Genomic DNA, 12,018 nt, shown 5'->3' with positions numbered 1-12,018 from the left:
CCGGGGGACCCCCCTGGTCCTACCAGGTGAACCCGTCCCCTAGTCTTGGACAGAGTCTCCTCCAGCTGCGCTATCCTCGCCTGGCAAGGCCCGTGATCACTATCGCCTAGCTCGCTACGGGCCACCCTGTATGCTGCTTGGATATCTTGGAACTTTCTCTCCAGCTCCCTGCATTTCTGTGTACTCTGAGCCAGGAGTTCCTGGGCGTTCCGTTCCCTCTCCTTTGCCTCTACCACCTGGCATTGGAGGAATTCCTGAGCATTTCTGTGGGACTCCCTCGCCTGCAAGATACACTGTCTGGCTTTACTGCATTCCTCAGATAGCCCTTCCCCTTCTCTAGCGCTTTCTTCAGCGCTGGCCCTAGCTTCTCTCAGTTGCTCTTCCAGTCTATCTACCTGTCTCTGCATTTTTGCTACCTGCTGTGATGGGCACGCTAGCCAAACTGCCTTTTCCTGCCCTTTATTATACGCTTTGCTTTCCGTCCATTGAGCAGCAGCTGCTGCAGGCTGCTGTGCTGTCAACAATGCTATCACCTATTGTTTGGTGAGATTGATCTTTTTAAACAGATAAGAGGAGATTCCCTCCTCCATCTTGCTACGTTCTCTCACCCCCTCTGGCAAATCACATATCCCAAACCACCGAGGTCCTGCCATGGTCGCCATTCTGTAGGGGTTTTGCGTTTCCCTTTACTCCACTTCGGGCCCAACTGCCCGAGTTATTCTCTCCCTTGTCGGAGGGTCAAACGGCCACCACTCCACTCGAGCGGTTTCCAAGAGAGAGAATACAACAAAAGGGATTCCCCTAGGTTCTAGACCTCGGAATTATGGTGGGATATGTTAAAAAGGTTGAATTGACCAGAGTGTGCTGATGAGAGAAAACAGAAACCAAGATGGACTCAAAGCAAGTCTAAAATTTACAGGCTTTATTAAACAATGAGAAATCGAATCTCACCAACACTACATAATACGTGGCTAAACTTATGCTTTAAACTAAGACTATGGACGGAAAACTATCGGGCACGTCGTAAAACTTACTTTACACAATTTTACCCCCCCCCCTTTTGACCTTTTGACCTCTTTCCCCTTCTCAACCTCTATCCTATTTCGGGAATTTCACCAGGTCACCGGGATACTCACAGCTTAGGTCGATGCAGGCTCATGAGCTGTCCAGCAGAGCAGAAAGAGAGCGAATTCTGGCTTGACTCCTGTTTTTATACCTGAGCTTCCTTTGAAACCCCCAGGTGGTCCTCTGGATAAAAGGGTTCTTTTGATGATTCCCAGTTTCGATCTGGCATGAACAATAGGCTTCCGATGATAAGGGGTTTGCTGATGTCATGATCCCTCAGCCTGATCGTTATCCCATCGCCTGGATGGGCTCCTATTGTCTCGATGGATGGGTCATCCAAGATGGTGATTGTGCTTGTGCTGGCCTGTTTACCACCGTCTGCTGAGGCTTGGTTCGTTCCTTTGTGTATCCAAGATAATCTCGTTATCTCCGTCTCAGCCTTTCCTGCCCATACCATTGTGTGATGCCCAAGTCCACAGGCCAGACAGGTTTGAAACTTGAAACTGATTCTTTCTGTGGATTGGGGGCTTTTCCGTTGCAGCCAGCAAATCTGTCTTTTTAAAATATCCATGTCCTTATCCGCGTTCTTCCATAATTTTGGAGGATTTGCCCCAATAACTTACACCACCCCAGTCATTCCTTTTTCTCCCTACTCTCATCCGTCCAACGGTACAGCTATAGGGAGAGGTTGGGCAGGCTAGGACTTTATTCCTTGGAGCGCAGGAGGCTGAGGGGTGATCGGACAGAGGTGTATAAGATCATGAGGCGAAGCGATAGGGTGATACCCAGAGTATTAGAACCAAAAATCAGAGGACATAGGATTAAGTTGAGAGGGAACCTGAGGGGCAACTTCTTCACACAAAGGTTGTTGGGTATATGGTACGAGCTGCCAGAGGAAACAGTTGAAGCAGGTATTATAACAACATATAAATGACATTTGGACAGGTACATGGACAGGAAATGTTTAGAGGGATATGGGGCAAATGCAGGCATGTGGGACTAGCTTAGATGGGGCATCTTTGATCAGATTTTCGTCGAGACAGGCCAATGGGCCTGTTACTGTGCTGTGTGAATCTACATATGTGATGGCTTTCACCTTCAAGCTAGCAAGAGAGCTTTCGAAAGAAGTGGAGAACAATAAATAATTCAGTGTTACGCTGACCTGCATAATGAGATATCAAAGAAGATAAATGGAGACTTAGCCTAAACGTGGGAGGCAGAGATATTCGGGAATGGAGGTCCAGAATTTAGGAATTTTGGCAGCTGGACCCAAGAATGTAGATGGTGGAGCAGGTAAATATAAGTTCACAAGTTCAGAAGTTACAGGAGTAGAATTAGGCCATTCGGCCCATCGAGTCTACTCCGCCATTCAATCATGGCTGATCTCTGCCTCATAATCCCATTTTCCTGCCTTCTCCCCGTAACCCTCGACACCCGTTCTAATCAAGAATTTGTCTATCTCTGCCTTAAAAATATCCACTGACTTGGCCTCCACAGCCCTCTGTGGCAATGAGTTCCACAGATTAACTATCCTCTGACTAAAGAAGTTCCTCCTCACCTCCTTTCTAAAAGAGCGCCCTTTAATTCTGAGGCTGTGACCTCTGGTCCTAGACTCTCCCACCAGTGGAAACATCCTTTCCACACCCACTCTATCTAGATTTATGAAATATAGAGCCATAGACTCTCACAGCACAGTAACGGGCCATTCAGCCCAGCCAGTCTGTGCGGACCACCCTCTCCTCCCCCCCCCCCCCCTCCCCCACCTACAGTTTGGTTTAGTTTAGAGATACAGCGGGGAAGCAGGCCCTTCGGCCCACTGACCAGCGATCCTTGCACACTAACACTATCCTGCACACACCATGGACAATTTACATTTATACCAAGACAATTAATTTACAAACCTGTACGTCTTTGGAGTGTGGGAGGAAACCCAAGATCTCATAGAAAACCCACGCATGTCACGTGAAAATCCTGCCCCAGTTTGACATACTGTTCAAGGAAAAGGCCCCTTCTGATGTGGAATGGTTTAGTTTACTTGAGAGATACAGCTCGGAAACAGGCCCTTCGGCCCACCGAGTCCGCACCGACCCGTACATTAGCACTATCCTACACACTAGGGACAATGTACAATTTTTCCAAATCCAATTAACCTACAACCCCGCACGTCTTTGGAGTGTGTATGTCTTTATCAGGATGCATCACAGCTACGGTTTGGGAACAGCACCATCCAAGGCCACAGGAAATTGCAGCGATTTATGGACGCAGCCCAGACCATCACACAAACCAATCTCCCTTCCGTTGACTCCATCTACACCTCACGCTGCCTCGGCAAGGCCAGCAGCATTATCCAGGACCAGTCTCACCCTGGTCACTCCCTCTTCTCCCCTCTCCCATCAAGCAAGAGGTACAGAAGTGTGAAAACGCACACCTCCAGATTTGGGGACAGTTTCTTCCCAGCTGTTATCAGGCAACTGAATCATCCTACCACAACCAAAGAGCAGTGCTAAACTACTATCTACCTCTTTGATGTCCCTTGGACTATCCTTGACTGGACTTTAGCTTTAACTGGCTTTACCTCGCACTAAACGTTATTCCTTGATCATGTATCTATACACTGAAAATGGATCGATTGTAATCATGTATTGTCTTTCTGCTGACTGGTTAGCACGCAACAAAAGATTTTCACTGTACCTCGGTACACGTGATAATAAACTTAACTAACTAGATTTGGGGTGCGGAGGTTTAGTTTTGTTTAGACATACCGTGTGGAAAAATGGCCCTTCGGCCCATCGAGTCCATGCTGACCAGTGATACTATAGACTAGTTCTATCTTACACACTGGGAACAATTTACAAGCCAATTAACCTACAAACCCACACATCTTTGGGATGTGGGAAGAAGCCGGAGCACTCGTGGAAAACCCACGCGGTCGCAGGGAGAAGGTAGAGACACCGTACAGACAGCACCCGAGGTCAGGATCGAACCCGGGTCTCTGGCGCGGTAAGGCAGCGACTCTATCGATGCGTCACTGTGCAGCCCTTATCAAGTGTGTAGCAAGGTGGGACGACTGTGGTGGAAGTGACTCAGATGGGGCTGGAAACTATCAAGGAGGCAGAGGCCACCAGTTTAGACGGGAAGGTAACGAAACTCGGGGAGAAAGTGTAGGAAGGAACTGCAGGTGCTGGTCTAGACCGAAGATAGACACAAAACGCTGGAGTAACTCAGCGGGTCAGGCAGCATCTCCGGAGAGATAGAATGGGTGACGTTGCAAGTCAAGACCCTTCTTCAGTCAGGGAAGAGGGAAACTAGAGATATGAAAAGGCTATCGGTGCCGGCTCTTTGTTCTGTACCTTTTGATACCTCTAGTTCCCTCTCCCCTGACTCTCAGTCTGAAGAAGGGTCTCGACCTAAAACGTGACCAATTCCTTCTCTCCATCGCTGAGTTACTCCAGCATTTTGTGTCTCTCTAGGGGAGAAAGTGGACAGTTCATGTCAAGAAGATTGCTCGGTGGGATAAGAACAGTCTGTAACCTAGGCTCCATCGGGGCAGTCTTGGTTTAGATAAAGAACTGCAGATGCTGGTCAATACACAAAAGGACACAAAGTGCCGGAGTAACTCAGCAGGTCAGGCAGCATCTCTGGAGAACATCGAGAGGTGACGTTTCAGGTCGAGACCTTTCTTTACAGTGAGGATGTCCTCAAATTTAGTTTAGTTAGCTTAGTTTAGAGATACGGTGTGGAAGCAGGCCTTTCGGCCCACCGAGTCGGTGCCGACCAGCGATTCCCATACACTGGCACTTTCCTACCCACTAGGCACAATTTTTTACAATTTAATTTTACCGAAGCCAATTAAACTACCAACCTGTACGTCTTTGGTGTGTGAGAGACAATAGACAATAGGTGCAGGAGTAGGTCATTCGGCCTTTCGAGCCAGCACCGCCATTCAATGTGATCATGGCTGATCATCCCCAATCAGTTTCCCGTTCCTGCCTTCTCCCCATATCTCCTGACTCCGCTATTTTTAAGAGCCCTATCTAGCTCTCTCTTGAAAGCATCCAGAGAACCTGCCTCTAAGGCAGAGAATTACACACTCACCACTCTCTGTGAGAAAAAGTGTTCCCTCATCTCCGTTCTAAATGGCTTACTCATTATTCTTAAACTGTGGCCCCTGGTTCTGGACTCCCCCAACATCGGGAACATGTTTCCTGCCTCTAGTGTGTCCAAGCCCTTAACAATCTTATATGTTTCAATGAGATACCCTCTCATCCTTTTAAACTCCAGAGTGTACAAGCCCAGCTGCTCCATTCTCTCAGCATATGACAGTCCCGCCATCCCAGGAATTAACCTTGTAAACCTACGCTGCACTCCCTCAATAGCAAGAATGTCCTTCCTCAAATTAGGGGACCAAAACTGCACACAATACTCCAGGTGTGGTCTCACTAGGGCTCTGTACAACTGCAGAGGGACCACTTTGCTCCTATATTCGATTCCTCTTGTTATAAAGGCCAACATGCCATTCGCTTTCTTCACTGCCTGCTGTACCTGCATGCTTACTTTCATAGACTGATGAACAAGGACCCCCAGATCCCGTAGTACTTCCCCTTTTCCCAACTTGACGGCATTTAGATAGTAATCAGCCTTCCTGTTTTTGCTACCAAAGTGGATAACCTCACATTTATCCGCAACCAAACTTCATCTGCCATGCATCTGCCCACTCCCCCAACCTGTCCAAGTCACCCTGCATTCTCATAGCATCCTCCTCACAGTTCGCAATGCCACCCAGCATTGTGTCATCTGCAAATTTGCTAATGTTACTTTGAATCCCTTCATCCAAATCATTGATGTATATTGTAAATAGCTGCGGTCCCAGCACCGAGCCTTGCGGTACCCCACTAGTCACTGCCTGCCATTCTGAAAGGGACCCGTTAATCCCTACTCTTTGTTTCCTGTCTGCCAACCACTTCTCTATCCATGTCAGCACTCTACCCCCAATACCATGTGCCCTAATTTTGCCCACGGATCTCCTATGTGGGACCTAATCGGAGATCACGGAGAAAAACCACGCAGTTACAGGGAGAGCGTACAAACTCCATACAGACAGCACCTGTGGTCAGGATCCAACCCGGGTCTCTAGCTCTGTGCCACCGTGCGGAGGAGAGGGAGTGGGAGTGGTTGAGAACGTTGGATAACATAGAAGTGTGACCGATGATCGGCGTGGACCCGTTGGGCCGAAAGAAGGGCCTGTCGTTAAATCTTTGAAATCGACTGTGCACTTTGAAAGCCTCGAAGGATGTCAAGCATTTAATGGGCAAAAAAAGGAAATCAGCCGTTTGCTCTTTAAATCAACCTCTGCGGCGGCAATTTGAGGCAATCTTTCTCTCAGCGTGAGTTGTTCCCACAACAAACAAACTATTTTTCCACTTAGAGCCTTTCAACAAATTGCAACAAAGATAGAATTGGTGGCAGGTAGTGAATCTGAAGATGTGATCAAAGGGAAGGAAGGTCACGGTGATTGAACCATTTCGCAATTCCCATTGTGATTCTGTCCCCATCCCACCTCTAATAATTACCGATGATTTCATCTCCAAAGTCAGCTTGAATTAATGTACAGAGAATTCAGCAGTTTAGTCGATAACAAAGACGTCCTTCTTGCTTATTGATTATTCTCCTGCTCGACGCCGTCCCATTTGCCTGCAACACCCAGCATCTCAGCACAAACTCCAGAGGACGTCTGCTACAAGGTTGCCTAAACAAGAAGGTGAAACTCAAAGACAGACACACAATGCTGGAGTAACTCAGCGGGACAGGCAGCATCTCTGGAGAGAAGGATTGGGTAACATTTCGGGTCGAGACCCTTCTTCAGGTCTACTGCTGCGTTTTGTGTCTACCTTCGATCTAAACCAGCATCTGCAGTTCTTTCCTACACAAGTGAAAATCAAAGTCGGACACTGTGAGAGACAGGACTTTGCAGCCAGCTCTTAGTTTAGTTTAGTTTAGAGATACAGCGCTGAAACAGGCCCTTCGGCCCATCGAGTCCGTGCCGACCTGTGATCCCCGCACAGTAACACAATCCCACACAGACTGGGAACAATTTACAATGATACCAAGCCAATTGGCCTACAACCCTGTACATCTTGGGAGTGTGGGAGGAAACCGGAGCACCCGGAGAAAACCCAAGCAGGTCACAGGGAGAATGTACAAACTCCATACAGACAGCGCCCGTGGTCAGGATCGAACCCGGGTCTCTGGCGCTGTAAGGTGGCAACTCTACCGCTGCGCCACCGTGCCTGCTGTTAGTGTCGGTCGTTGTGAGTGCTTTGAGGTCAGCAGAAGCAAGCCTTCAGGGCTGAATCTGCACGTCTTTGGTATGTGAATGTCTTTATCAGGATGCATCACATCCTTGTTTGGGATTTATCCAAGATCGCAAGCAATAACAGAGAGTTGTGGACGTAGCCCAGACCATCGTGCAACTAACCTCCCTTCCATCGACTCCATCTACACCTCACGCTGCCTCGGCAAGGCCAGCAGCATCATCAAGGACCAGTCTCACCCCGGCCACTCCCTCTTCTCCCCTCTCCCATCAGGCAAGAGGTACAGAAATGTGAAAACGCACACCTCCAGTTACAGGAACAGTTTCTTCCCAGCTGTTATCAGGCAGCTGAACCATCCTACCAACATCCAGAGAGCGGTCCTGACCTCCCATTTACCTAATTGGAGACCTTAGAACTAATCGGCCTTTACTGAACTTTATTTTACACCAAATGTAATTCCCTTTATCTAATTTTATTTATTTGTCAAATGTGCAACTGCGCAGTGAAATTATTTTTGCATATATTACACATGCAGGAGCCGCCATGTTTTGGCGCCATTATTTAAAGTCCGGTCGCCCGCGCGCTAAATCTACCGGAGCAGTTCCCGCGAACCGACATCCCTTTCTTCTCCTGGCCCGGCCATCTTTATCATAAGGTCATAAGTGATAGGAATAGAATTAAGCCATTCGGCCCATCGAGTCTACTCCGCCATTCAATCATGGCAGATCTATCTCTCCCTCCTAACTCCATTCTCCTGCCTTCTCCCCATAACCTCTGACCACCCGTACTAATCAAGAATCTATCTATCTCTGCCTTAAAAATATCTCTCTCCCCATTTCTCGCTTTCTTCCCCTCATGATGGGCGGATAAACAGTCTACAGCAGAGGGCAGGATGAGAGGGTTGGAGGAGGTTTATGTTGACCAGGTGTGGCCAGCCCAGACACAACACCCTGGAGTGAGTCAGCGGGACAGGCAGCATCTCTGGAGACAAGGAACGGGTCGAGACCCTTCCTCACACCCCAGCGTGTTGTGTCTATCGTCGGTTTAATCCAGCATCTGCAGTTCCTTCCTACACAGTATCGCCAGCAATGCCCAACCGGACTGAGTCACCTGTCTCAGGACTCCGTGCTGCATGCAGCCTGTAAACTGTGTGTGAAGCAATACAAGGCTTCCGACGGCTTAGGGAATTCAATCGTTAAACGTTTACTAATCATTTTCCCAGCACCAGACAATGGGAGGCTCGGCCTGAGGTGTGGAAGGGGCGGGACAGGGGGAGAGAGAGGGTGGGAGGGAGATAGAGAGAGTGAGAGTGAGAGAGTGAGAGAGATAGTGAGGTAGAGAGAGAGAGCGTGAGGTAGAGAGAGAGCGTGAGGTAGAGAGAGAGAGAGTGAGGGAGATCGAGTGAGAGAGAGTGAGAGAGAGTGAGAGAGTGAGAGAGAGAGAGAGAGGTAGAGAGAGAGAGAGGGGTAGAGAGAGAGAGAGAGAGAGAGAGAGAATGAGAGAGAGTGAATGAGAGAGTGAGTGATGTTTGCCGTCATACACACACGCCTGAACACCAGTGTCTGCTCCATGCTCACTGTGATGTACAGGGAGTGATCCTGTGGGCAAGGAGGGCATTGATGACAGGGCTGGTGCAAACTCACTCTGAACCTCCCCTGTACCCGGGGAAGGTTCCTCGGTGACAGGCAGCCAAAACCCCAGCGTGTGAGCTGTGGCCAACACACACACACAAACAATGCAGATGTGCAGACAGAGGCTGCACCTTCCTGCCCAACCTGTTCCTTCGGTTCTTTAGCACTGCCCCATTCCCCGACCACACACACCACAGAGAGGGAGCAGAGCTGACAGACTGTGCCGGCCACGGATGCCTTTTCCCCAGCCTCCCCTCCTCTCCTCCACCCCACACCCGCCCGCTCCCCAAAAAGGGGAGATAGAAAGTGTGTCTGCGGCTGGTCCTCCACTGCCTGGGATAATGGCTGTGTTAAGGAGTACGGTGAGTATGAGGGTGAGGGGGGGGGGGGTGGGGGGGGGGTGGGCTGTATGTGGGCGACTAATTGTGGTGAGGCGGTCTGAGAGCCGCAGACAGAGGCATCAGTTCACAAGTTCACAAGGTCCAGGAGCCATTGGGGGCCCGGCCTAAAAGTTCACAAGTTGTGAGTTTGAGTCGAAGCCCTGAGAAAATGAGAAAAACATTTTTCACACAGAGAGTGGTGAATCTGTGGAATTCTCTGCCCCAATCAGTACCCCGTTCCTGCCTTTTCCCCATATCCCCTGACTCCGCTATCTTTAAGAGCCCTATCTAGCTCTCTCTTGAAAGCATCCAGAGAACCGGCCTCTGAGAATTCCACAGACTCACCACTCTCTGTGAGTTTTTTAACACTATCCTACCGGCACTAGGGAACATTTACAATGTCACCAAGCCAATTAACCTACAAACCTGTACGTCTTTGGAGTGTGTGAGCTCCCAGGGAAACACCACACAGGTCACATGGAGAACGTATAAACTCCGTACAGACAGCACCTGTAGTCAGGATCGAACCTGGGTCTCTGGCGCTGTACAGCAGCTACTCTACCGCTGCGCCACCGTGTCTCCATGGGGCTTCACTGACCAGACAAGCACAGGCACGACTTGCATTTCTATAGCGCCTCTCACAGCCTCAGCATGTTCCAAAGTGTATAAACAGTTAGGAAAGCACCTACTGCGAATCAGAAAAACCGGTAAAAGAATGTACTCAGCAAGTTACCATAAATAGCAACGTGATAACAATCTGTAAGGCAACACCTCTACCATAGTCTGAAGGAATGTAACAAAGATGTAACAAAAACAATTTTTTGAATTGAGTTCTGTCTTTACTTTGTGTACTAGTCATGTCTCTACTATTTATTTCATTCCACTTACATGTTTTTCCTCTACCTGCTAAATTTTTGTATGGTGTCCTCGAGACTCTTGAAAGGCGCCCATAAATAAAATGTATTATTATTATTATTAAAGATAAACACAAAATGCTCGAGTAAAGGGCCTGTCCCACTTGGCTGTCATCTGCGCGCCATTTACGCGACCTGTTAGCGAGTGGGTAGCGCGGGACGGGCGCATGGAGCGGTGTGGAGGAGTGTGGAGTTCGTCCTCCACTAAATCTTCGCGCGCCACCGGCCTGTCGCGGAACTGACGGGCAAAGTGTGACAGGCCCAAGACCCTGCGAATGGATGACGTTTCGGGTCAAGAGCCTTCTTTCAGACTGAAGAAGAGTCTCGACCCGAAACATCACCCATTGCTTCTCTCCAGAGATGCTGCCGGTCCCGCTGAGTTACTCCAGCATTTTGTGTCTATCTTCAAATGACGTCACACGCTCCAGACGGCTGTGCGGGCGCATGATCACGTGCGCGACTCTCGCGGGACCGTCGCGCGTCAGTCACTACCGGCCTGTCGGACAGGCCCTTAACGCAGCAGATCAAACAGCATCTCTACAGAACATGGATCCATTTTTGTTTACAAACATTTTAGTGTAAACCAGCATCCGCAGCTCCTTTTATTACATTTTTAAGCGATGTGCAGGGTACTTTTTTATCGTTTAATTTAGTTTAGAGATACAGCATGGAAACGGACCCTTCAGCCCACTGAGTCCATCACCCGTGCACCCGTTCACAGTGGTTCCATGTTATCCCACTTTCTCATCCGCTCCCTACGCACTAGGGGCAATTTAGAGACCGATTAACCGACAAACCGACAATTCCTTGCTACGTGGGAGCAAACCAGAGCACCCGGAGGAAACTCACTCGGTCACAGGGAGAACAGGCCCAGACAGAGACCAGGATCGAACCCGGGTCTCCGACGCTGTGAGGCAGCAGCTCTACCAACTGCACCACTGTGCCCTTGTGAACGGGTGATCGATGGTCAGAATGGACTCGGTGGGCCGAAGGGCCTGTTTCCATGCTACATCTGTAAACTAACCTCGGTAATTCCCTTCCTAATCCTTGCTCGTCCACCTCTACTGCCAAGCATTGGTCTTCTCTCATAGGTTCTCCTCATAAAGCTCAGTTTTGTTTAATTGTGGTCATGTGAATATCCTGCGGTGTTTCGCACATTGTTGCTTGAGAAAGACCTTTTGATGCCCAGCAGAAGGGAGGAACGGTTTCAACTACGTTGGCTTTGGTTCGACTGAGGGGACTCGATCAAGAATTAAAACGCTCCATGCAATCCAATGGCTAATTGAGAATGTCCGACTGTTAATAAACTGCTCGTTAATCTTAACGAGCGGAATTGGGAATGAGAGGAATCGATCGGGCAAATCGATCAGAGTAGGATAATCAAGAACCAGACAATAGACAATAGGTGCAGGAGTAGGCCATTCGGCCCTTCGAGCCAGCACCGCCATTCAATGTGATCATGGCTGATCATCCCCAATCAGTACCCCGTTCCTGCCTTCTCCCCATATTCCCTGACTCCGCTATTTTTAAGAGCCCTATCTAGCTCTCTCTTGAAAGTATCCAGAGAACCCACCTCCACCGCCCTCTGAGGCAGAGAATTCCACACACTCACCACTTCTGTGAGAAAAAGTGTTTCCTCGTCTCCGTTCTAAATGGCTTACTCCTTATTCTTAAACTGTGGCCCCTGGTTCTGGACTCCCCCAACATCGGGAACATG

General features: G+C 49.1%; 1 protein-coding gene across 8 annotated transcripts in view; it reads left to right on the top strand.

The window, feature by feature from the left end:
• Positions 1 to 12,018, top strand: part of rap1gap2 (RAP1 GTPase activating protein 2) — a 257,951-nt gene that overhangs the window by 170,854 nt on the left and 75,079 nt on the right. The window contains exon 1 of one of the 8 annotated variants that reach the window (XM_033045636.1): positions 9,101 to 9,369. The exons of the other annotated variants lie outside the window; for them this stretch is intronic. Coding sequence (XP_032901527.1) covers positions 9,241 to 9,369 — 129 coding nt within the window. The 5' untranslated portion in view covers positions 9,101 to 9,240. Of the gene's footprint in view, positions 1 to 9,100; positions 9,370 to 12,018 lie in introns of those variants that run through there. 8 annotated transcript variants of the gene reach the window in all.

Source organism: Amblyraja radiata, chromosome 28 (genome assembly GCF_010909765.2).
Source record: "Amblyraja radiata isolate CabotCenter1 chromosome 28, sAmbRad1.1.pri, whole genome shotgun sequence".
Taxonomy (NCBI): Eukaryota; Metazoa; Chordata; class Chondrichthyes; order Rajiformes; family Rajidae; genus Amblyraja; species Amblyraja radiata.
Note: the sequence above shows the minus strand (reverse complement) of the source record. Positions and strands in the feature narration are given on the sequence as shown.